General features: G+C 46.4%; 1 protein-coding gene across 1 annotated transcript; it reads left to right on the forward strand.

The window, feature by feature from the left end:
• The first annotated feature begins 887 nt into the window (after positions 1–887).
• On the forward strand, positions 888–22,227 carry LOC137536194 (proteoglycan 3-like). The gene is made up of 5 exons (XM_068258291.1): positions 888–943; positions 3,690–3,952; positions 8,091–8,219; positions 20,408–20,513; positions 22,086–22,227. Exons 1-5 carry the CDS (start codon positions 889–891, stop codon positions 22,142–22,144), a joined length of 612 nt encoding a protein of 203 aa, XP_068114392.1. The 5' UTR covers position 888; the 3' UTR covers positions 22,145–22,227.
• Positions 22,228–26,658: the final 4,431 nt, after the last annotated feature.

Raw genomic sequence — 26,658 nt, forward strand, 5'->3', positions numbered from 1 at the left:
GCAGCTAGTGAATACAGACTGGTAACCAGCACCCATAGGTCTCTTGGCGTATATTCCTCATGGGTTTCACTGCTAAATCAGTAACTGTGCATGTATAAACACCTTCACTCTTCCCCACTGGCGCCACTGTGCTAAATAAATGCATCTTTTTTCCTCTACTGGGCTTACCATTGTATTACTGTGAAGCTGCTGCTTTTTATTTTTATTTGTATTTTTTTGACTTTGAAACTGTGCAAGATAAATAATAAAATAAAACTACAGTGTCCACCTAAAACTATGCGTTTTTGCATAAAGTTTTATTATTAAAATATGAAAAATACTCTTATGATATACCTTTTTTGTATCCATTGACTGTAAGTGAGATAAAGTGTAGTAAAAAGAAGATCACTGAGTTAGTTGCACTTGGGTAATAACCACTGAGAAATGTCTTCAGAGATTATCAGACCTGGTTATCTTATCACCGATTGCTACCTATGTAATAGAAAACCACATAGAGAACCATGACTTCCCCTAAACACTGTATAAAGATGGAGTTGTGACCATTTGCTGAGCAGTTGGGTTGAACCTTGGAGAAGACCTTAGAGAACTTCAAAAAGGGTATCCACAATCTGTAAAGGTAACCTTCACAACTGACCTCCCTTTCCTTACCTCATGAACTTACAGTCTATTGCTCGTCACTTTTGCCACTAAAGACTTTTATGGAATGGGAATCTCTTACGATGTCCCAACCATTAAAACCTTGTTCTCAATCTCTGGAGCCAAGATCAGTGAAAGATCACTTCTAATTGGCTGCTATGGACTGCTTTGCTTTTAATTGCCTTATTTATCAGAATGCTAACAGCTACCTAAGTTTTCCTTTGATTTAACTCTTTGTTTGCTTCTACAGACATGGTTTATCTATTGCTGCTTCTTTTGGTGGGGGCAATCTATGCTCAAGAAAATCGTGAGTTGAACACCTGTGGTATTTTGTGTTGTTAGATCATGTTTTCCATTGACATATAGTAGAATCTAGTAAATTATTCAGGATACCTAATTTTATGTTATTTTTCCTGGTACAACATCAGAAACACTTCCTATATTGCTGTATATTGCTATGTAGCACGCCCACCTAGTGATGCTAAGCCTAGGCTGTTTACTATACAGCTTTCTTCTCCCAGTGCACTCTGGGAGAGCAGATGTTGTTTCTACATCTGGTAGAAATAAGGGGCTGGAGGTAATATAGAATCAGGTGCCTTATCTAAGCTGCATCGCTTGCAGGGGCGAATGTTAGTCCCCTGACTGCTGTAAACTATTAGGCCCAGTGCACACCAAAAACCTCTAGCAGATCTGCAAAACGCTAGAGGTTTTTGAAGCAGATTTCAGAGCGATTCTAATAGCATGTTTAGAGACGTTTTCTAAACATGCCTACCGTTTTTTGGAGTGTTTTTATGTAGCAGATTACAAATATTGTTACAGTAAAAGCTGTTACTGAACAGCTACTGTAACAAAAACGCCTGGAAAACTGCTCTGATCTAGCGTTTTTCAGAGCAGTTTTCCACTTTCCTATACTTTAACATTGAGGCAGAAATGCCTCAGGAATCTAAAAAATGCTGCAGCCCCCGAGTTTGCGTTTGTGAAAAAAAAGAACTGCTCTAGTGTGCACCAGCCCATTCACTTTCATTAGCCAGGCGGTTTTCCCCCTGCAAGCGTTTTAAAAAGCGCTCCAGAACCGCTCTGGTGTACACGAGCCCCAATTTTGGGAAGAGGGAAGGATGAGACACCACAGTGCGCCCATCCATCCCTCCCACCCCAACAGTCACACACTGATTGCTATTAGACTAAGAGGGCCCCCAATCCCCCCCCCCCCACACACACACACCCCAAACACCTTCATCTCTATTTATCTGACTTGCAGTCACTGCCACGTATCCCTGTCTCTTATTTCTCTCTGCTTCAAACACAATAGGTCAGTGATGGCTAACCTTGGCACTCCAGCTGTGGTGGAACTACAAGTCACATGAGGCATTGCAATAATCTGACAGCTCTAAGCATAACTCGGCGAGGCAGAAGCATGATGGGATTTGTCGTTTTGTCACAGCTGGAGTGCCAAAGTTAGCCATCACTGCAATAGGGGAATGATAGCTGATTGAGATGTATACCTTCTCCTACACTGCGCCCTGAGGCTGGAGCCTCTCTCGCCTCTGACTTGGCCTTGGTGTTTCTAACACTAAATACCCCTAAGGTAAAGCACGTCAGTGGAGGCGCCCAAGAATTATATTAGTATTACAGTATTAATATAGTAATAAAATAAAAGGAGGTCTCTTACCTCCAAAGAAGACTCACAAAGGTGGAAAAAAAGGAGTCTTTATTAAAAAAGAAAATGGTTATACTGTAGACAACGCGTTTCACGGGACTCAGCCCGCTTCCTCAGGTCAAGGTTTAGCAAGGTGTTGGTACAGTTGTTGCTGCCAATTTATGCTAATTTACTATATGCTATGTATGTATTACACTACTATTGCTGCTAATTCATTATATATTTATTATATTGTGATCTATAATGCCGTTATTTTAATTTATATTTCAATTTAATTTATATTTTACATTATATTATGTATTACATTTTATATAAGATATGGATCTTTTAGATCTGGTATAACACAGTATATGCTGTATATTTTATTATATATTTTATACAGGTAACAATAGTACTAATGATGTATTAGGAGAAAAAGTGAAACTAACTTGGCCGTGTTGTATTTTGTTATGTTACATAGAATGTTAAAGCAAATATTTTTATTTTAGGTTATCTGTTTTATTGACCTTATGTGTCCCCCTCCCTTACCCACCCAGTGTGGTAGCTAGATGTGGCCCTCTTCCACCCCAGTATGGAAGTTAGATGTGCACCCCTCCCTCACTACCCCCTGTCCACGCCTTCCCCGGAGCTTTACAGAGCACAGTGGGGTATGTTAGAGGGATCACAGGTACACAGTACACCACCGCTGCTCCATACTTCCTGTTTCTCAGATCGGACACTAGAGTCCAAACTGAGAAGCAGGAAGTACGGAGCAGCAGTGGTGCAGAACTGACAGACGGGACCTCCAGTGCCCGGAACCTGTAAGAGGTGAGTGTGTGTGCTCTCTCTAATCTTTCCCACTGCCGCTGCACTGAAGTGCAATGTGGGGAGGACAAGAGGGCCCCCCAGGAGCATGGGCCTGGGCAAGGCGGTGACTGCTGTGGCCACAGCCCCAACGCCACTGCTGACTTCCTACTACCAGTCACTAGTAAGGCAGGGAACACACTTGTCTTTCAGTTTTCTGCGCGCGTTTTCCTGCATACTTTTTCTGCACACCAAGTGTGATTCTATGCAGAAAAACGCGCGCGTTTTTTCACAGCAGCTGATGTAATTGATAGAGAAAACTGACAAAATGTGCAGAATCAGGATGCAGAATGTCAGGTTTTTTTTTCTGAGCGCGAACAACATATTAAGTGTGGACTAGCCCATGAGTTCTCAGTTTTTCTGTGCAGAAAATGCGCACAAAGTCAAGTGTGTTCCCTGCCTAAAGGAAGTGAGAAAAACTGACAAAAATAGAGCAGGAAATCAGAAAGCTCTTTTACCCTTTCATTCAATTAAAAAAAAAAAATGCATTTCTAGTTTAATGAGTTATCACACATACTGGAATTCTAATAATTAAATACCTTATCGTTTTCAGATATTCAGAATGATGACTTTGATGAACTAGTTGATTCTTATAACCAAGATAATAACAACTTGAAAGATGACCTGGACTTGAAAGATGACCTTGCCTTGCAAGATGACCTTTACTTGAAAGATGACCTTGAGAAAACCCATGATGATGACTTCCATCTGCAGGAGCCTCTCAATGCTACTGTGGAATTAAAGGAAGGGAACTCAGTAGAAGGAACCTGTACTTACACTATTTATACTGCAGCAAGGAATTTCCTTGCCTCCAGGGTTAGTAAAATGAGTAGATATTTTTGTCGACTAATCTAGATTGGAGTGAAGGGAGGAAAATGTAAGTGTTAGTAAAAGCAAACAATCAGATTTCAGCTGTTATTTTCTCCTACAGTAACGATTTGTCCTAAGTGTAAGAAGCCTATACATGGTAGTGTTTTATCTTGGCTGAGCTGGTTTGGTGTTAGCTGTTACCAGTGCACTGCCTACCCGTGTACATTTGAAAGCGCTGCAAGCTAATTTTTGCATGATAAAAATGTATCATTAACCCATTCAGGTTCCGTGGTTTTCACGAGAGAAATGTTCACCTCCCATTCATTAGCCTATAACTTTATCACTACTTATCACAATTAACTGATCTATATCTTGTTTTTTCCGCCACCAATTAGGCTTTCTTTGGGGGGTACATTTTGCTAAGAGCCACTTTACTGTAAACGCATTTTAACAGGAAGAATAAGAAAAAAATGGAAAAATTCATTATTTCTCAGTTTTCAGCCATTATAGTTTTAAAATAATACATGCCTCCATAATTAAAACTCACGTATTGTATATGCCCATATGTCCCGGTTATTACACCGTTAAAATTATGTCCCTATCACAATGTATGGCGACAATATTTTATTTGGAAATAAAGGTGCATTTTTTCCATTTTGCATCCATCACTATTAACAAGTTTAAAATAAAAAAAATATAGAAATATTTCATCTTTACATTGATATTTAAAAAGTTTAGACCCTTAGGTAAATATTTACATGTTTTTTTTTTTTTATTGTAATGGTTTTTTTTATTTATAGTAAACATTTTATTTGGGTAGTTTTGGGAGGGTGGGGGGTAAACAATAGATTTATAATGTAAATGTGTGTTGATTTTAATTCATTTCTATTTTCAGGTGTAGTATTACTTTTTGGCCACAAGATGGCGGCCATGAGTTTGTTTACATGACGTCACTCTAAGCGTAACATACGCTTAGAGTGGCGCATCAGGAAGTGAATGGCCAGAAAAGGCGCAGCTTCCGAGAGAAGCTGTCGCTTTTTCAGCGGGGGAGAGGAATCAGTGATCGGACTTCATAGTCCGATACATTGATTCCCTGACTACCGAATCCGCGGCCGGGAGTGCGCGTGCACGCGCGCGATCGGCCGCGGGGGCGCGCGGTAGCGCACATGGTTTCTGGACGTAGTTTCTACGTCCAGAAACCAAAATAGGTTAAAGTTACCATTTTGGTAGAATATCGTTAAATTACTGACATTCTACTACCTCATTCATGTAGTAAAATATAGGTAATATTTCCCAATGCATGGTGGTGACAGCACAGCTTGGGGAAGGAGGGGGCAGGCATGATGACCATAGCACCCATAGCGCAGCAGCGACTACGGCACGAGCCATGTCTGCACCCCTCTAAATATGCCACTGTGTGAGGATAGGATAAGATAGCACAGTAGTAGAATATTAGTAACAATACCAATATTCTACTATCGATGACAAGTGATCAGGGCAGCCACTGGGGAGGGGGGGGGGTTGTGTGTGGTGCAACTGACACTGCAGTAAGGGCCCCAGGGCTTCTGGGGGCCCTGGGATTCCCCCAAGGCGCTGGAAGGGCCGCATGTTCTGGCTCCGGGTCTGTGGCTCACTGACCAGCACACCGCGTTCCAGCACTGAGAGAAGAGTGACATCAGCGCTTGAACATGGGGAGCAGATAAGTGAGCCCGCTACAGCGGACTTTCAATACTGGGGCACCACCTATGTCTGGCTACAGGCTACCTATACTGGGCCACCACCTATACCTGGCTACCTATACTGGGGCTGGAACCACCTATACCCAGCTACCTATACTCGGGCACCACCTATACTTGGCTACCTATATTGGGGCTCCACCTATACTTAGCTACCTTTACTGAGGGCACGACCTGTACCTGGCTACCTATACTGGGGCACCACCTATACTTGGCTACTTATACTGGGGAGCCTATAGCTTGCTACCTATACTGGGGCACCTGTACCTGGCTAACCTATACTGGTGCACCACCCATGCCAGGATACCTATACTGTGGGCAACTATACCAGGCTACCTATACCCGGAGCACCACCTATAGCTGAATACCTATACTGGGGCACCTGTATCTTGCTGGCCTATACTGGGGCACCAGCTATACCAGGCTACCTATACTGGGGGATCTACACCAGGTTACCTATACTGGGGCACCGCCTATAGCTGGCTACTTATACTGGGGGAACCTAAACCTGGCTACCAATACTGGGGGCACCTATGCCTTGATAAGTGGGGGCACCTATACCTCGCTAGGGCAGGTGGACGAGTTGAGACAGAAGGGGCCAGAGGTAACACAAGGATAAAAGAGGCACAAGGGGAACAGAGGCGGACAAAAGAGGCACAGGGGGAAAAGAGATGTGACAGGAACATGAGATCACACAGAGGGACACAAAAGAGGCACAAACTGAGGTGAGACAGAGGGGGACAAAAGAGGCACAGGAAAAAAAGAGGGGGACAAAAGAGAAAGGATAAAGGATAAGAAAGGACCTACAAGTCCCTATCTTATTTGTTAACCGGGGACTACCTGTATTTTTCTAATATTTGGCTCCACCTACAACATGCCATGCTCACGCCCACTTTTTGCCGCATCACATTGTGCATGCTGCTTTCTTCGGTGTCGGAGCCATGCACATTTTTCGCCGCAGCACACTTCGCGCATGGACACGGTAGGGTGGCTAGTAGGCAGACACAGCAACCAGTGGGTGGGTCCAGGAAGGGGGGGCCCAGGCCTGATGATGTGTGAGGGGCCCCAAAATTTCTGATGGTGGCCCTGCAGGTGATAGTGGAATATCGTTAACATCACTGATATTCTACTGTCTTTAATATCTGTACCAAAATTAACATGCAGCACTTTTACATGTACGCTGGATGGCTCTAATTACAATCCTGTTTGGCATGGTGAATGTTACTTCTGGGCAGTATGTGATCACATCATGGCTGGTTTTTCATGCTGTTGTAATACGCTGAACACTGGAGCCACTAGCTCTCACTAACATCAGCAGCCATTCTTACCCATTGTAATGACTATTAAAGTGAACCTAAAGCCTGGGAAAAAAAATGAGATGAACTCACCTGGGGCTTCCCTCAGCCCCCTGCAGCCAATCGGTGCCCTCGCAGCTCCGCTCCGATGCCTCTGCACCCACTGGCGAACACTTCCGGTTTGGCCGTCACCGGCCGACAGGCATGGGAACGCGAGTGATTGTTTGCGTTCCCAGCCTGTATATCGCCCCCTATGCTGCTATTGCGGCCTCCTGGGTGCAGAGGCATCGGAGCAGAGCTGTGAGGGCACTGATCGGCTGCAGGGGGCTGAGGGAAGCTCCAGGTGAGTTCATCTCATTTTTTTGTGTGGCTTTAGGTTCACTTTAAGGATTCATGTTACCTTCTCCATCGCCGTGTATCACACTGCAGGATGCCATATGTTGGTGCCATGCAGTTTGATGCCTGGTAGAGCACACTTTTTAGGACCCATATATATGCATGTGTAGTGTATTACAGTATAACTTGGATTAGAAAATAAAAACGAAAAAATAGCACAGCCCTTGTAGTGATTTTAACCAACATATTCATGTTTAAGGCAAACAGAACCCCCCCTCCCCTCCAACCCCCCCCACCCCCTTCCCCCGGTTTACATGACTTTTAGATCTGTTTTATTACAAGTACAGCATTGTCCCCCTTCAGATAGTCATTAGCCACTTATCCAGCCATAAAGCTTGGGGAGCCAGAGAAAGTGGGGGTAATGTGGCTTGTAGGAGAGGCTAAAAATGTCTCTTCATTCACTCAGCTTTGAGTGACAGAGTTTACAACACCAGACCCCCCCCCCCCCCCATCTTCATGTGCAACCCCCGCCCCTCCTGAGGTAGTAAATAAATAAGAAGGGTTATGGTACTAAACAACCATTTCAAGATGGTCTCCCACAGTTATCACTATGAATCATTGCAGGTGAAGTTTTTGTTTAGTTGGTGGCAAAAAATAGTACACATTTCTTTTACTATTATATTATGTATAAGTACAGAATACCTTTATGCGGTTGGGTAAATTATCAGCTTTGATGAGGTGGGCTGGAATTAACCCTATTTATTATTAACTTCTCAGCATTTCTGTAGCTGCAATCATGGGAGTATGGCCTCCATACACAGTACCCGCATTAACACACTTCTGAGAAACCTTGGCAGGAGCGTAAATAGTGGCCTCGCATGGATTGGAGTCTGGAAACCCTGGCTTGTAAGTAATAGGAATAATAATATTTTTATAGCGCTTTTCTTCCTGGGGATTCAAAGTGCTCTGACCCTGCCATTGGCGTAGCTAAGGAGCTGTGGGCCCCGGTGCAAGTTTTACATGGGCCCCCCCAAGCACTCTGTACATAACAATTGATACGGCGCACCAAAACCTGCCAAGGACAACCAGTGTCAGAAGTGCAAGCAGGGAATGGGGAATAGTGTGTTAAGGATTATTACTATTCAAAGTATCTATAGAAGTGATTATTACCAGCACAGGACCAACAGAGAGCTAATACTGTGATGGAGGGTGGACCCTTCAGTGCCCCTCTGGCCCATAGGGCTCCGATGCGGTTGCTACCTCTGCACCCCCTAGTGCTATGTCACTGGACCCTGCGTTATGCAGTCTCAGAAGCTCAGAAAAAGAGGTGGGTTTTTAGCCTTTTCTTAAAGCTGTCCAGAGATGAGGCCTGTTGCACTGATTGTGGAAATGAGTTCCGCAGAGTTGCGACTGCATAGGAAAAGGGCCATGCTCCAAACGTTTTTAAGTGGAACCTGGGAATCACCAAATTCATCTTATTTGCAAAGCGAAGGGTTGGGGGGGGGGGGGGGGGGCGGAATAGTTCCATTAGATCTGCTATGTAAATAGGTGCAAGCCTTGAATGTCAGCAGGCAGATCTTAAAATGGATTCTCCATTTTACTGGTAACCAGTGAAGAGTTTACAGTACTGGGGAGATGTGTGGGCTGGGGGCAGCATTGGATAGAAATTGGGCTGCTGCATTCTGTACTAGTTGTAAGGGGCGCAGAACTTTATCTAGGGATCTGATGAACAGGACATTGCAGTGGTCCAGGTGGCAGGATACAAATGCATTAACTAGAGCAGGTAGGTCTTCAGCTGAGATAAGGTGTTTTATTTGATGACAGCCGATACCTGCTGTCTGAGCGTTCCATCCAGGATCACCCCCAGGTTTTGCACAGAGTCTTTATACTGCACGGCATCTTCCCCAATTGCTAGTTTGAAGTTGGGACATGTTTGGATTGTAACCATCATGTGTGGACTGCTTACCACCAAAACCTCCACTAGACAGGCATTGATGGATGCTGATGGGTCTTGTGTGCTTGAAGAACAGATACAGTTGTGTTGTCTGCATTAGAGTAGTATCCTAAGCCATAGTTCTGAACTATTTTGCCCACTGTAAGCATGTAAACTACAAAGAGTATTGTTGATCTCACAGAACACTGTGGGACTCCATAAGCAAGTGGCACTGGATTAGAGTAGTGCCCAGGTACTCTTGCTGTGTCTTGCCAGATAGGAAGGTCTGGAACCAGCTGAGAACAGCACCCCTTAGGCCCCAGTATTTCTTCAATCGCTGGATTAATATTCCATGATCCACGGTATTAATAGCTGCAGACAAGTCAAGAAGGATCAGAATTGAGCACTCACCCTTGTCTCTTGCTGTAAGTAGATAATTCATTAGTCGGACTAGCGAGCACTGTAATTCCAGTGCAGGAGATTTGGACACAGCCGGCCAGTGGTGCTCAGCAGAGCTCGAATATTCGAGTAGCTCGAATATTCGAGCTCTTTTCCAGCTATTCGAGCTCGGTATTCGAGCTCCGAATAGCTGTAGCTATTCGAATGGGCTATTCGCGTACACTCGAATAGCCCATTCACTATTCGAGCTATTCGAGCAAACGGCGCTATTCGAGCTCGGTACCGAGCTCGAATAGCGTCATAGCCCAGATTGATGTCCTTAGAGCCAATCAGAGGGCTCCCAGGCCCTCTGACGGCAGCCAATCACAGAGGGGGACCCTGGCCAGCCCCTACCCTATAAATAGCGGCCGCCATGTTACGTTTCTCCGTCCTTGCCTGAGACTTGCATAGAGAGAGAGTTGCTCCTTTGTGCTTTGGCTTAGCAAGAGCTTTATTGTGGTCATTTACCTAGCGTTTTTGCTCACATACACCTCCTATACACACCTATATTGTTGTTAGTTAGTTAGACATTGTATTTTAGTTAGTAGCTTTTGTGTTACATAGAGACAGGCCAGCTGCTGCAGGCTTACAGCTTTAGCCTCAGGGCCTTGCCTGTGTGGGCAGCTGTCCTCCTGTCCTCTGTTTATTTCTCTCTATTCTATACCAGTATTTCTGCTGTCCTTTACTACTGATTGTATTAGTATTGTAGTTATATACTGTAACTGTACTAGGACACTCACTGTCACTGTTCATAGGCTACTAGCTGCTCCTGCGTGTGTGCACTCACTTTCTGTGTACACACTACACACACTCTATTTCCTTCTGATAACTGATTGATTATTGTAATTGAATATTGTAATTAGTTAGTTGTACTCACTGTTACTACTTACTGTACTAGGAGTCTAGGACACTCAGTCACTGTTCATAGGCTACTAGCTCCTGCGTGTGTGCACTCACTGTCTGTGTACACACTACACACACTCTATTTCCTTCTGATAACTGATTGATTATTGTAATTAGTTAGTTGTACTTACTGTTACTACTTACTGTACTAGGAGTCTAGGACACTCAGTCACTGTTCATAGGCTACTAGCTCCTGCGTGTGTGCACTCACTGTCTGTGTACACACACTACACACACTCTATTTCCTTCTGATAACTGATTGCTTATTGTAATTAGTTAGTTGTACTTACTGTTACTACTTACTCTTACTGTACTAGGAGTCTAGGACACTCAGTCACTGTTCATAGGCTACTAGCTCCTGCGTGTGTGCACTCACTGTCTGTGTACACACACTACACACACTCTATTTCCTTCTGATAACTGATTGCTTATTGTAATTAGTTAGTTGTACTTACTGTTACTACTTACTCTTACTGTACTAGGAGTCTAGGACACTCAGTCACTGTTCATAGGCTACTAGCTCCTGCGTGTGTGCACTCACTGTCTGTGTACACACACTACACACACTCTATTTCCTTCTGATAACTGATTGCTTATTGTAATTAGTTAGTTGTACTTACTGACTGTTACTACTTACTTACTTACTGTACTAGGGACACTCACTCAGTCACTGTTCATAGGCTAGCTCCTGCGCGTGTTTGCGTGTGCGTGCACTCACTGTCTGTAGTGTACACACACTAAATTTACTTGTGATTACTACTGATTATTGTAACTGCTAGTTGTACTTCCTGACTGTTACTACTTACTTACTGTACTAGGGACACTCACTCAGTCACCTCACCCACCAACCCACTCCATTAAAGTACCCCACTTTTCACCCGCCCTTTTAAAAAACTTTTGTCTATACGCCCAAAACATCGAAGATGTCTGGAAGTGGCAGCCAGTGTGGTTCGGGCAAGGGGAAGGGCAGCAAGGGAATCAGGAGGAGAGGGAGCAGCATTGTGGCAAGCCGCGGGCGCGGGCGCGCCACCATGCACAGTTCCGCAGCAGCAGCGTCAGTGGCTAACATTCCTCCCATAGCCACTGGCCGTGGACGCCTTGGGCGCCGCCCAGCAGGAGCATCTGCAACTCACGCTGCAGAGACACAGCAGCAGCAGCGTGTAGCACCTGCTCCGATTTTCCTCCAGCCGGGTCGGAAACGTCCCATTGAGGAAAAGCATGCAGACACTGTGGTGCAACTGATGACGGAGGATGAGCAGCCCGCCATCAGCTCTGCATCCGAGGCCTCCACCCTCACCACCACCCCTGTTCGCAGCAGCCGCCCAGCAGGGCCTGGGGAGGAGGCCAGTTCACCGTCAGTTGGCGACCTGTCATTCAGCAGTCTTTTGACCCCAGGCATCATGAGTCAATTGTCTGCTGTTGTTGGCGATTTTGAGGAGGAGATGCTGATGGGCACTTTGGGGGATGAGGGATTGGACAGCAAGACTGTGGCGACAGTCAAGCAGCCCATCCATGCATCAGGAGAGGAGTTTGGGGGGGTCCTCATCCCAGCAGGACATGTTTCAGGAGGGGGAGGATGATGATGACCCGGTGACAGACAGAGACTGGGTGCCACCACCTCCAGGGGATGTCGTCCTCAGCAGCTCTGAGGAGGAGGAGGATGCTCTTGTGGGCCTTGCAAGGAGGCGCATCATTGCAAGCATTGGCAGCAGCAGTAGGCAGGTCCCACAGCCTGCTGGTGTCTCAGGCTCAGCAGCAGCAGCAGCATCTGCCAGTACCACCACCAGCCGCACCCAAGCCCCCCAAGCCCCCCCCCAACCACCACAGGGAGACAGGCAGCAGCGCTTCCATGCCGTAGGGGGATGTTTCTGTCACCAATCTGGCGCTTTTTCACCATGCCCACAGTGTACAGCAAGTACGCCACTTGCAACCACTGTCAGCGGAAGTTGAGCAGAGGTGCAGACCCCTTAAAGTTCTGCACCAGCTCGCTCATCAACCACCTTGCTGCGAAACATTTCCACCAGCATCAGGAGTTCCAGAGGCTGAAGGCATCTGGTGCTGGCAGTGGCACCACACCCATCACTGCACAGCCTTCAGCAGCAGCAGCAACAGCAGCCACCCGCCCTCCTGCTCCTCCAGCAGCACCAGCAGGAGTGCGGAAACGCACTGCTCCTCCCCCCTCTGCAACTCCTGCCGCCGACACTGAGGCCTGTTCTGGCAGCCAGTCCTCAGTGGCCTCCTCCGCTGTGTCTGCTGATTCCCGTGCCAGCAAAAGGCCACGCCAGAGCCTTTTGAGCGAGTCCTTCCAGGGGGTGGTTAGGGCTCTGCCTCCCAGCAGCCGTCGCGTGCGGCAGCTGAACGGCTTGCTGGCACGGGCCATGTGCTCCCAACTCCTGCCGTACACGCTCGTGCAGGAGGGGAGCGACATTCGTGCGCTGCTTGCTTGCGCAGCCCCAGACTGGCAGCTCCCCAGCAGACACTTTTTCTCCCGCAAGGCCATTCCTGCACTGCACCGCTTTGTGATGGCCAATGTGGAGCGAGGGCTGGAGCACGCGGTTGGTGAAAGGGTCCACGTCACCATGGACTCCTGGAGCAGCTGCTTCGGGACAGGCCGCTACATGTCCTTCACTGTCCACTGGGTCAGCTTGGTGGAAGGGGGTGAGGATGGGAGAGCAGCAGCGGGCACAGCAGCAGCAGCAACACAGTGGGTGGTGCCACCCCGCAGGGTCAGGGGAACTGCAGCAGGTTCCTCCGATCCTCTGCCATCCTCCGGCACACCTGGCCAAACCCCCCGCCTCAGCAGCAGCGTGAAGGCCCGCCACTGCCAAGCGCTGCTGCACTTGGTCAGCCTTGGGAAGACCAAGCTGACGGCAACCCATGTGTTGGCCAAACTCCAGGAGCAGGAGAGGATTTGGCTGACCCCCAGAGGCCTCAGAGTAGGAGAGGTGGTGGCCGACAATGGGGCCAATCTGGTTGCCGCAATAGACAGGGGAAACCTGACCCACATCCCCTGTCTTGCCCACGTGCTGAACCTGGTGGTGCAGAAGTTCTTGCGCACCTACCAGGGGATGGGCGAACTGCTGGAAACGGCAAGGAACGTTGTGCGTCACTTCCGGCGCTCGGCTGCAGCCTGTGCGAGCCTGGAAGACGTGCAAAAGGAGCTGGATCTGCCACGCCATCGGCTGATCCTTGACGTTCCGACTCGCTGGAACTCCACCCTGGCGATGTTGGAGCGTCTGGTTGAACAGAAGCGCGCTGTCAAACAGTACCTTGCCCTGGCCACTGTTTCCGCCGCTCAGAGAAGGGACAAGACCAGCAACATCCCGTCCATCGTCCCCGATGATGACTGGAGGCACATGCAGCAGGTGTGCTTAGTGCTGGCTCCCTTTCTGCAGGCCACTAACATGGTGAGCAGGGACCATGCTATGGTCTGCGAGTGGGTGCCCCTGGTTTGTCTGCTGAACAGGGCCCTCGATGCTTTGCTGGAACAGGGAGCGGCAGCCTTGGACCAGCAGGAGCGGCAAGCAGCTGCACAGTCCACCTCTGAGGGGGAGGAGGAGGAGGACTTGGTGGAGGTCCCTGACCTTGCTGCTGATGAGGGGGATCAGCACAGTGCAGCTGAGTTGGTGCGGGGGTGGAGAGAGGATGAGGCTGACGAGGCAGAGGAGGAGGATGAGGACAGCAGCACTGCCGTCGATGTGCCAGCAGACGTGGCCCGCCTCTTCCCAATGGCAGCGCACATGCTGACGTGCCTGCGCAGAGACCCCAGGGTGATCCAGATGAAGCAGAGGGAGGACATCTGGATCAGCATGATGTTGGACCCACGCCTCAAGGGGAAGTTGAGCCAGTTCCTGCCGCCTGCAGGAGGAGACCCAGCGCAACAAATAAGGAGCTTGCAGCAGGCCCTTGTTGAGCGCTTGGAGGAAGCCTTCCCCCAGCCTTCCACCCCCACTGTCCAGCAGCCAGCACAGAGGCAGCAGCAGGTGCCTGCATCCAGCAGCAAGCGCCCCACAGACCTGCTGTCTCTCAGCCACGAGCTCTACAGGACTGTAGAGGCTCCGGCAGCAGTGACTAGAGAGGAGGTGCATGCAGCAGCATCCTCCACCGGTCACAGCCAGCGCCTGACCCGCATGGTGGCTGACTACATGGGGTCCTACAGCGGGCTTGACAGCGATGCCCCTGTTGATCCCATGGAGTATTGGGTCAAGCGCCTGGAGATCTGGAGCGAGCTGGCGCAGTACGCCCTGGAAGTGCTGTCCTGCCCCCCTTCCAGCGTGCTGTCCGAGCGCTGCTTCAGTGCAGCTGGTGGTGTGGTCACCGAGAAACGCTCACGTCTGTCTCACAAGTCTGTGGACAGACTGACGTTTCTCAAGATGAACCAGGCGTGGGTGGAAGGCGAGTTCCTGGCCCCTGTTGTCGGCGAGAGGGGGACATGAACTGGCTAAGAACCATCGTTAATGTGCCTTACCACCCTTTACCACCTCCTGGCTCCTGCTCACTAAGCCAGCCTGGTTCACTTTGACTATTACGTCGCCTGCAGCCACACATTTTACACCTACAGTGGGCTGCTGTGTACTGCCCTTCTGCTGTCTGTCTGTGTTTCCCACTGCCAGGGTACACAGATTTACCTTCTGCTGCCACTCTGCCACCAGCTATTACGTCAAACAATAGCTATATATCTGTGTAATTTGTTTTACAAACAAAACCAAAAAACCATTAAAAAAAAAAAAAGGTTTAATTTTTCTGAGGTGCCCGGGTTGAAAACTGTGTTGTCCCAGTTGTGTATTGGACACGATGTGGGCTGCACGACCGCTGTCTGGGACCTCCTGTTGTGTTCATTTACGGCCTGGTATCACCGCTAGGTACCAGGGCTATTATGTCACGCTGCCTGCCTGCTGCCACACTCACACTACTCCTCCATTCCTCCTGCTGCTGCTTTCTGTCTGTGTTTCCCACTGCCATGGTACACAGAATTACCTTCTGCTGCCACACTGCCACCAGCTATTACTTCAAACAATAGCTGCTCACATTACTCCTCCATTCCTCCTGCTGCTGCTGCTGTCGGTCTGTGTTTCCCACTGCCAGGGTACACAGAATTACATTCTGCTGCCACTCTGCCACCAGCTATTACGTCAAACAATAGCTATATATCTGTGTAATTTGTTTTACAAACAAAACCAAAAAACCATTAAAAAAAAAAAAGGTTTAATTTTTCTGAGGTGCCCGGGTTGAAAACTGTGTTGTCCCAGTTGTGTATTGGACACGATGTGGGCTGCACGACCGCTGTCTGGGACCTCCTGCCTGCTGTGTTTATTTACAGCCCTGGTATCACCGCTAGGTACCAGGGCTATTATGTCACGCTGCCTGCCTGCTGCCACACTCACACTACTCCTCCATTCCTCCTGCTGATGCTGCTGTCTGTCTGTGTTTCCCAACGCCAGGGTACACAGATTTACCTTCTGCTGCCACTCTGCCACCAGCTATTACGTCAAAAAATAGCTATATCTGTGTAATTGGTTGTAAAACCAAAACTACAAAACCATAAAAAAAAAAAAAGGTTTAATTTTTCTGAGGTGCCCGGGTTGAAAACTGTGTTGTCCCAGTTGTGTATTGGACACAATGTGGGCTGCACGACCGCTGTCTGGGACCTCCTGCCTGCTGTGTTTATTTACAGCCCTGGTATCACCGCTAGGTACCAGGGGTATTATGTCACGCTGCCTGCCTGCTGCCACACTCACACTACTCCTCCATTCCTCCTGCTGATGCTGCTGTCTGTCTGTGTTTCCCAACGCCAGGGTACACAGATTTACCTTCTGCTGCCACTCTGCCACCAGCTATTACGTCAAAAAATAGCTATATCTGTGTAATTGGTTGTAAAACCAAAACTACAAAACCATAAAAAAAAAAAAAAAAAGGTTTAATTTTTCTGAGGTGCCCGGGTTGAAAACTGTGTTGTCCCAGTTGTGTATTGGACACAATGTGGGCTGCACGACCGCTGTCTGGGACCTCCTGCCTGCTGTGTTTATTTACAGCCCTGGTATCACCGCTAGGTACCAGGGCTATTATGTCACGCTGCCTGCCTGCTGCCACACTCACACTACTCCTCCATTCCTCCTGCTGATGCTGCTGTCTGTCTGTGTTTCCCAACGCCAGGGTACACAGAATTAGCTTCTGCTGCCACTCTGCCACCAGCTATTACGTAAAACAATAGCTGCTCACATTACTCCTCCATTCCTCCTGCTGCTGCTGCTGTCTGTCTGTGTTTCCCAACGCCAGGGTACACAGATTTACCTTCTGCTGCCACTCTGCCACCAGCTATTACGTCAAAAAATAGCTATATCTGTCTGTGTAATTTGTTGTAAAAACAAAACTACAAAACCATAAAAAAAAAAAAAAGGTTTAATTTTTCTGAGGTGCCCGGGTTGAAAACTGTGTTGTCCCAGTTGTGTATTGGACACAATGTGGGCTGCACGACCGCTGTCTGGGACCTCCTGCCTGCTGTGTTTATTTACAGCCCTGGTATCACCGCTAGGTACCAGGGCTATTATGTCACGCTGCCTGCCTCATTGACTGCCTGCTGCCACACACTCATCCTCCTCCTCCTGCTGCTGAATTTACCTCCTGCTGTCTGTGTGTTTCCACTGCCAGGGAGCACATACAATGGCGCTTCCAACATGCGTGCGCCACCAGCTATTTGTTACGCTCAAAAATAGCTGCATTTCTTTAAAAAAAAAAATTTGAAAAGAGAAATAAGTGAAGAAGAAGACGATATAGAAGAAGATGAAGAAGATGAAGAAGAAGAAGATGAAGAAGAAGAAGAAGAAGATGAAGAAGAAGATGAAGATGATGAAGAAGAAGAAGATGAAGAAGATGAAGAAGATGAAGATGAAGAAGATGAAGAAGAAGAAGATGATGAAGAAGAAGAAGAAGATGAAGAAGAAGATGAAGAAGATGAAGAAGATGAAGAAGAAGAAGAAGATGAAGAAGATGAAGAAGATGAAGAAGAAGAAGAAGAAGAAGATGAAGAAGATGAAGAAGATGAAGAAGATGAAGAAGATGAAGAAGATGAAGAAGAAGATGAAGAAGATGAAGAAGAAGATGAAGAAGAAGATGAAGAAGATGAAGAAAAAGAAGATGAAGAAGAAGAAGATGATGATGAAGAAGATGAAGAAGAAGAAGAAGAAGACAATATAAAAGAAGAAGAAGATATAGAAGAAGATATAGAAGAAGAAGATATAGAAGAAGAAGATATAGAAGAAGAAGAAGAAGAAGATATAGAAGATAAAGAAGAAGAAGAAGAAGTATATACAGTACTGAACAAATTTCTGGACACAACTTCTCTTTTCAACTTTTTTTTTTAAAGGAACATCCCCACATAATCACTTGCTGTTGTTACTTGGAAAAAAAGAGGTTTCTTGCATCATTCACCCTCAAAACAAGTGTTGGAAGCTATTTAAGGCCATTTCGAATAGTCAGCTCGAATAATGAGCTCGAATACCGACTCGAATAGTGAGCTCGAATTCCGAGGTCGAATCGAATAGTAAAAATTATTCGACTCGAATATTCAACTGATCTCGAATAATTTACTATTCGAATTCGACCTAACTCGAATTTTGAAAAGGGGTATTTGAGCACCACTACAGCCGGCACCACCATAGACCGTAATAGGAATTACGGCTATAGCAGTGCACAGTGAGTAACTTCGGTGCCGTCAGAAGATGGAGCTGAAGTTACATATGAAACACTGTAATTTGTCCTCCAGCAATAGCTGGAAGCCGGATTACATCATTCCCCCCTATCCACTTCGACCTAGAGGGGGAATAGTAATTAACGCAGCCGGGAACTTGTGCAGCAGCAGGATAAGCCATACCGGCGCCGATTTGAAATGTATCCTCTCGGACTAGTACTGTGCCTTTTCCTGAATCTTGACTGAAAGGTATCAAATATGTTTTCTGTAAGCCTGGCTTCTAGTAGATCCCAAAGCATACACACAAAACATTAGCTTATTTTTCCTGTTTGTGGTAGAATATCTAATTATGTTAAAGTGAGTCCATACATAAAAAATGGGAAACCTGAAAGGAGCTTTAGAAAGTCTTATAGTCAGAGCGGTGCCCCACCTTTCCATTCTGGCCAATGTAGAAGATGAACTCTTCATAAAACAAAATCAGCTATGTGAGAATTATTAATCAGTAATGTTTTTTAAGCCCTTTGAGGAAACATTTAAAAATACATTTATGACTGAATTTTTTAACTACTTAAAGCGGAATATAACCCTGCATTTCAACTTTGCTCTAAAACATTATTTACAGCATATTATATGCAACCAGCATTTTTTTTTTACCAGCATTTTTTTTTACTAGACCAGCATTGGAAGGGTTACTCACAGAGCTTTAAAGTTCCATGGAGAGAAATGCTGCCGCAGCTGAAGTTTAGATAGATACATTTAAGTAAACACAATGGGCTTGATTCACAAAGCGGTGCTAACCTACTTAGCACGTCTAAAGTCTTTAGACGCGCTAAGCAGGGTGCTAAGTAGGTTAGCACCGGATTTCTCAATCAGATCGCGCGCTAACTTTGCGCGCACAAAGTTTTACGCGCGCAAAGTTTTACGCGCGCTAAGTCCCATAGGGTTTAATGGGCACTTCGCGCGGAGCGCCCTGCGCTCTGTGCAGTACGCGCGTAAAGTTTTATGCGCATAAAGTTTTGCGCGCATAAAGTTTTATGCGCGAAAAGTTTGTTTAGACGTGCTAAGGGGATTTTCACAGGCGTGCTAACAGTTAGCACCGCTTTGTGAATCAAGCCCAATGTAACAAGTGGTGAATGTGGCACACTCTCTGACTGTGCAGGAGCTCCTGCACAGTCAGAATGTGTCATTCTTAAATCCTTTAATATAAAGCTCTAACTCAGAGCTGTAAGGATTGGCGACTGACAGTGGCAGTAAGTCACTCACCACCTGTAAATCAGTAGAGTTCTGAGACTCCCCCCTCCCCCCCCCCCCCCCCCCCCAACAGCAAGACGTTATCTGAAGCTTTCCAATTCTTTGACATCATAGCTTTTGCATACTTTAGGGAAAAAACACCAAGGTGATTTAGATGAAAGGTCGGGCGGAGTTTCAGAGCTCTAATGATTCACAGGTGGTGGATGAGATACTGCCGCTGTCACCTGCAGATCCTTGCAGCTCTGAGATACAGCTTTACTTTAAGGCCAGCTTCACACCAGCAGCCAGTGTTTTAGTTTTGCACCGCAACGCTAAAAAGAGGCTTGCATTTATATGAAGCAGCCATATTACACAATAATTTAATTTCCACTTTAACCAAAAAGCTTTGCAAGCAGGAAAATACGATAGCCATTGTAACTTGAACAGAGAAGCTTTCTGCTAGATTGAGCCTCTTATTGTCTTCAGTTAGAGATAAAACAATTCCTAGCTTCCTAGAAAGCTCCTGCAGCCCAGTGTAGCACAGTGATATTGCTCCCTGCTCCAAATAAAACTCGGCGTATTGACTCTGTCAGACACTTGAAAAAATATTTTTTTCTTAGAACTTATAATAGTGAGGATAAATTATTGGAGCAGAGAGGATATTTTGAGATGACGACACACACACACACAAAAAAGAAAAATAAAGAGGAAGTAGCCTTGGTCACTTGTTTAAACATCCTGGATAGTCCTTGGAAGTTTGTTCTCACTTCCTGTCAGCTTTCCAAAGCCCCAATGTGAGTGAATTCAAGCTCTTCACTTTGTCAGGTGTGTAGTAAATGTAATATTTTCCTGTGTTATGCATGTAACGGTTGTCATACATCTTTCTCTCAATCCCTCTTGTAGTGCGGTGGATATTGCAATGTAGATAGAAGTAGATTGGATTACACCAACTTTGCAAGGGGACAACGTCGCCACTATGGAAGGTGGTGTGTTGCCATGAATACAAGAAGTAAGTATTAAAGGAGCAATGTAGAGATAATGACAGTGAACGAATTAATTCAAGCAAAGTAATGTTTACAACCAGGGGCTTAACTAGAAGTCCTAGGGCCCCCCTGCAAAAATTTCGTAGCATGAGGGGAAAGCATTGCACATCGGCGGGGAGGGGGGACAGTCCCCCCCCCCCTCACCTCGGGCTCTCCCCTCTGCGCTCCCCTCCTGCGTCTATCACAGCGGAAGCAGCAGCAGCAGCCACATACCTCCATTCACCGCTGGAGGTTCCAATCTGTCAGCGCTTCACATTACTTCCTGTTTAAACAGGAACCTGGGGCGGTGGAGGATGGAGGTATGTGTGTTCTCCTGCTGCTGCTGCCACTGTGATAGATGCAGGAGGGGAGCGCGCTGAGGGGAAAGCCCGAGGTGAAGGGGGGGGACTGTCCCCCCTCCTCGCCAATGTGCAATGCTCTCCCCTCATGCTGCAATCCCTTCTGCCCCCCAAAACGGCCTGAGCAGGCCCCAGCCCCCCCCCCCCCACGTTTGCAGGGGCTGCATCCCCTATTGTTACGCCCCTAGTTACAACTCAATATTGTTGCTACGTCCATCGAGTTCCGGTTGAACTCGATGGATGTACAGTATGTCTTTTTTCAACCCAAATAACGATGTAATTATGTATTAGTAGTGAAAGCACACTTGAACTAAGACTTCCTCTCTGCTCTAAAAGATAAGCAACAGTATAATAACCTTAAAAAAACATTTTGTTGTTATAGCTGATACAAATCCTGCAATAAAACTGCAGTGTGTCTACTTCCTGCTTTCATGGAAGCAGACACAGGGTTAACATCCTGTGTTTACAAATGACCTGGTCTGCAAGGCAGCCAGCTGAAACATCAAATTACACCTGTCTGGTGGAGCGTTCCTTCTTCCTTTGTCTTTGTCTGTAGAACTCCCCTGATCTGCTGTGTGATGTCACCAAAAGACCCCTACTAGGCTGACATGCTCTATATGGCCCAGCCCAAAAGCTATTATGATCTCGCCCACCCTTTGCCACAGCACAGCATTGCTCTTCCAATGATGCCCACTGGTGCCCTGTATCCTCTGGGATCCTAGCAATTTTTTCACACAAGCTCTGGTTGGCGCTATTTAGCATAGTAATTATTTTTTTTTAAGAATATATACATATGTAAATCATATATGCTGATTGAATAAAAAAAAACAAAACAAAAAACAAAACAATAAACAATGCAGTGGATATAAGGCAACATGTATAGACTGTGACATAACTCCAGAAAAAGATCACCATGCTGCTCTCCTGGTTCCTCCTCTTCAGAATCTTTTTGGCCGGCAGTAAGCAGCCCCTAGGCACATGCCAGGGTCCCCGTGCCTGGTAAGGCTCTTCATGTGAGCGGTCACCACAATCAACTACTTTACTGACTTGTTTTCAAACAAAATGCATTTAAAGTATTTCAGTTTACCTATGAAAGATGGCTATTGCCCTGGTTACTCAAACGTTTTAGCCATCATTATACTACCTTCTTTATATTTCTTTATCTCTCTAACCTGTCTTTTTTTTCTCCCCATTTCACAGATGGCCAATGGTATTCTGTCAACTGTGGAGTAAGACTTCCCTTCATTTGCTGGAAGTGAGCCATGGCATGATTCTACAGCAACCTTTTCAATATTGCTTTGTGCTGCATACATTGTCAATAATTCAATTATAATAAATATAATAGGGCATAAAATAAAAAATCAATTCTTTATTTTTATCTGGTAAACAAGTAATAAGGATGCAAAAGAGGTCATCCAAAAGTTAATTCACTATTACTTTTCTTGTTGATAAATGATCATTCCCCAGTTTACCTGACTCTTATTTGGTACACACAAAATTTGGTACACACAAAGGAAGCTGCAGGGCATGCTGGGTTGTCCTTGTTTGCATCTCTACTTTCCCCTCAGACTTAACTAATGCAGCCTTATTGGCTGAAGCCTTTCCCTCCTGTTTTCCTCTCCCACACCTCTGTTGCTCTCTGATTGATCAATATTTATCATGCGGAGACAATGCACTTTCTATAGTGAAGGGTGGGCAATGCATACACAATCAGACAGAGGAGAGTAAGGGAGGAAATGACATCAGGATTGGCTTCAAAATAGCCACAGTTAAAATAGGAAATGCTAAGAAGGATTTTCTCTTTTTTTACTGTAGAAAAATCACTAAAATCAAAACGTGGACAGTGCAATACATATTGTATGTTATGTAGTTATGTAAGTAGAGCAAGTATTTATCTACTTATATACGTGTTTTTTTTCTGAGATAGTATGGCTGACAGCTCCTTTTTAAGATGATCATTTGGGTCTTATAAACAAATAAGAAAGAGGAGACAGAGGCTTCTCAGAGTTTCCAGTTAGGGATTATTGGACAGTCAGAATTGGTATTGCTTACTGTGTCACACCAACTCCAATTTTGCCAACATTAAAGTGAGTGTTTACCATTTAAAAAATAAAAAAGTCAGATACTCACCTAAGGAGAGGGAAGGCTCGGTCCTAATGAGCCTTCCCTCTCCTCTCCTGGTGCCCGGTCCCGCGCAGGATCCCCCGTGGCAGTATTCAACCAGTTCGGTTAAATACTGCCACTTCCGCATGCCGAAGGGAGCTTTTGGAAGCCTTCGGGAGCACTCGGGCTCCCGAAGACGGGCCGCTCCATACTACGCATGCGCGAGCGCCCTCTATGACGCACTCGCGTGTGCGTAGTATGGAGCGGCCCGTCTTCGGAAGCCCGAGTGCTCCCGAAGACCTCCGAACTCCCTGCGGCAGCGGACGCAAACGGGGGAGCCAGCGCAGCACCGAGGGCACCGGGAGAGGAGAGGGAAGGCTCATTAGGACCGAGCCTTCCCTCTCCTTAGGTGAGTATCTGACTTTTTTATTTTTAATGTGGTACCCATTGGCTTTAAACACTAGCTGTGTCAGCGACAGTATATCTATGCTGCACCGTTGGTCTCTTACCACTCCAGGGACATAGATATTCGTCTTCTTGTCTCAATGGGCGGTGCGCGTGCCTCCGACCTCCCCTTCCTCTGTGGCGGTGTACTAGTACACTAATCAGAGCATGGTAACACAGTTCCTATTCATTGATCAAAGTGTCAGTATCAATGATCGCCGGCATCATTGAGATGCCTGCGGTCTTTGTAATAACGTAAGTAACACATACACATGTTACTTCCTGTTAGCGTACTAACAGTACACTCAGGAAAATAATGTGTGGGGACGTCTTGTGGTTTTGGTTTTTTTTTAATAAAAAGACCTCCACATACCATTAACATTAACCCCTCACCCACACTCTCCCTGTCAGGATCCCTCCTGTAGCGTGTTTTGTCCGTTGCAGTGGAGCTGCAATCGGACAGTTCTAGGTTGTCTGCTTGCATTCGGTTGTGCATTCGCAATGGGTCTCATTGTCATTTGCAATCGCTCTGCAGTTCTGGGCAGCTCAGGATGCTGTCATCATTCCACGCAGGGCTGCGGCCGGATAGCCCTGGATTTCCTGCATGCATGTGGTTACATAATATGGCATGTATTTCTTACGAAAGTCCTTTGCATTCACAGCCAGCTAGCAAATGGTAATCAAGACAGCTCAGGATTGAATGATTACCATTCAGCTGTGTGGAAATTTGCATACTTGCATCCATTGGTTGATGCCGGCATAAAAGTCTGCCTCCCATTTTAGACTTTGCCCGACATAGCGGTTAGTACACTGGTCTGCTGGGCACTTTGTCACTCTGTTATAGATCTGTTGCTGTAGTTCAATGTGACCTTATTACTTGTGCTTTAGCTAGTTTCTTGATAAATACATATGCAGACTTTATTGCAAAAAGTGGTGTAGGCACTCCCCACTGACTATTAGGATTTTTAATATGGCAAACTGATGGATCGCTATACACCTTGGGGGGTATCACCTCCCTAACTCTAATATACAAAAATGTGTACAGCGCTCACACCTTCACCGATGGACTAAACACTTTTGACAGACCGAATGCAATTCTTTAGTCTCAAAAAACAGAAAAGTCCACAAAGACTAGCTACAACAGTGGTCTTCAAACAACAGTCTGTTAGAACCAGTCCAATAGACTCAGTCCAGCACTCAACAGGTAATAGCTTCTAGGTTATAGCAGTAAGTTATACTCTCACCAATGTTGAATGGCTGATAGTGTAAATATAAGCAACAGCATTCAGCAACAGCGGTATGTCCCAAGGTTTGTGCTTCTTCCTACATCCAGCTCACAAAGGGGAGACAAGAGGATACATAGCGTAATCTGGTGTATACAATTGCACACAGTCTATCTCACCACCTGTGCAATCCACCGTGAACCAGCTTAACACCAAGTGTCAGCACACCACCAATAGTGCCAATTTAGATTGCGCTGACCAGAGGGCCAGGCTGACCCAAGATAGACCAGCTAGAGCGTTTTGTAGGCAATATGAACTCCACTCTGTTGCACAAGTCACGGCACCTTTAAACTTAAAACACAGCTTACATAGCGTAACTCCGTATTTATTCAATAAAAAGTAACATTGATTTACACTCACAATGGTTTCAGCATATATGTGCATGTAAAAGAAAGGACATCCTTGCGAGTGTAAATCTATGTTACTTCAACTGCCATTTGCTTAGTGCTTTTGAAAATAAAGAAAAACCTGAGAATCCCCCATGGTAAGATGAGCTGGTCTAAAACCTGTCGGTTCTGTCAGATTTCCACTACTTGCCGTAAGTGACAGCAACATAGGAGAAAAGTAATTTATGACTCATTTTTGCGATAGTGGTCCATTAAAGAATACCTTACTCCTGATGAAAATGTAAAACGGGGGGAGAAGGCATGTGCAGGGCCGGATTACCGACCAGGCAACAAAAGCAGTTGCTTGGGGCCCCATTCAGAGTCAATGGGGCCCCATCAGCACATAAACCAGCCCTCGCCATCCTGTCAGTGGTGGCTGGATGGTATAATGGTTAAAGGGGCTCTGAGCAGTGCAGTAACTATGGAAAGATGCATATCATTTGAAAGCTCTCTTTCTCCTCTTTCCAATGATATAGAAACCACCGCCCTATGCCTTTTAGTTTTCGCTATTTTCATGATCGAAATCGCGGCCACAGCAGTGCTGAATCGAGCTGCCGACTTTGGAGAAAAGTCGTCCTGTGTAATACAATGTAACTATGGAAAGATGCATATCATTTTGAAGCTCTCTTCCTCCTCTTTCCAATGATAGGTAAACTGCCACCTTACGCCTTTTAGTTTTCGCTATTTTCGCGATCGAAATTGCTGTGGCATATTACACAGGACGACTTTTCTCCAAAGTCGGCAGCTCGATTCAGCACAATGCAATGAAATATAAGGAACCCAGGGTGATATAATTACAAACATCATGCTGGTAGGTGTGGGGATGTAATTAATTAGTTGTGGGTATGCTTAAAGGCATAGCCACAGGCACTGCTCGGAGTCCCTTTAAGGGCTCTGCCTCTGACACAGGAGACCAGGGTTCGAATCTCGGCTCTGCCTGTTCAGTAAGCCAGCACCTATTCAGTAGGAGACCTTAGGCAAGTCTCTCTAACACTGCTACTGCCTATAGGGTGCGTCCTAGTGGCTGCAGCTCTGGCGCTTTGAGTCCGCCAGGAGAAAAGCGCAATATAAATGTTATTTGTCTTGTCTTGTCAAATGATGCCGTGCGCTGCTGATTGTCTTCAGAGCCGGGCTCTCCTCCTGGGTCCCCCTCCTGCTACTGTGCGCTCTGCCGCTGCCCACTCCTCCCTCCCTTCCCACAGAGAACCACAGCTGCAGCAAGAATGATAGCAGCAGATGGCAAACGCTCACTCACCTATCCATGATCCAAGCGATAGAGATCCCGTCATCTGAAACCCATCTGTCTCTTTTACAGTGCAGCCGCTCGCTCAGACCAGACAGGAAGTAGGAAGTAGTAATAGTAGTAGTAACAGAGCGGCAACACTCTAGAGGAGACAGATGGGTTCCGGATGACGGGACCTCTATTGCTTGGATCGCAATAGGTGAACGCGAGTCATCTGGTGGTGTCATTCTCCCCGCTGCACCTGCCTTCTCTGCTGGACTATCGTATTCACTGGGATGGAGGCTGCATGGTGGCTGTCTAGTTTGGGAGGAAAT

The sequence above is a fragment of the Hyperolius riggenbachi genome, chromosome 10 (genome assembly GCF_040937935.1).
Source record: "Hyperolius riggenbachi isolate aHypRig1 chromosome 10, aHypRig1.pri, whole genome shotgun sequence".
Lineage (NCBI taxonomy): Eukaryota > Metazoa > Chordata > Amphibia > Anura > Hyperoliidae > Hyperolius > Hyperolius riggenbachi.

Coding starts and splice junctions, on each gene's coding strand:
- LOC137536194 (XM_068258291.1), top strand. CDS start 889: ATGGTTTATCTATTGCTGCTTCTTTTGGTGGGGGCAATCTATGCTCAA. Junction 3,953..8,090: donor GGAATTTCCTTGCCTCCAGG/GTTAGTAAAATG, acceptor TTAACTTCTCAG/CATTTCTGTAGCTGCAATCA. Junction 8,220..20,407: donor GAGTCTGGAAACCCTGGCTT/GTAAGTAATAGG, acceptor TCCCTCTTGTAG/TGCGGTGGATATTGCAATGT.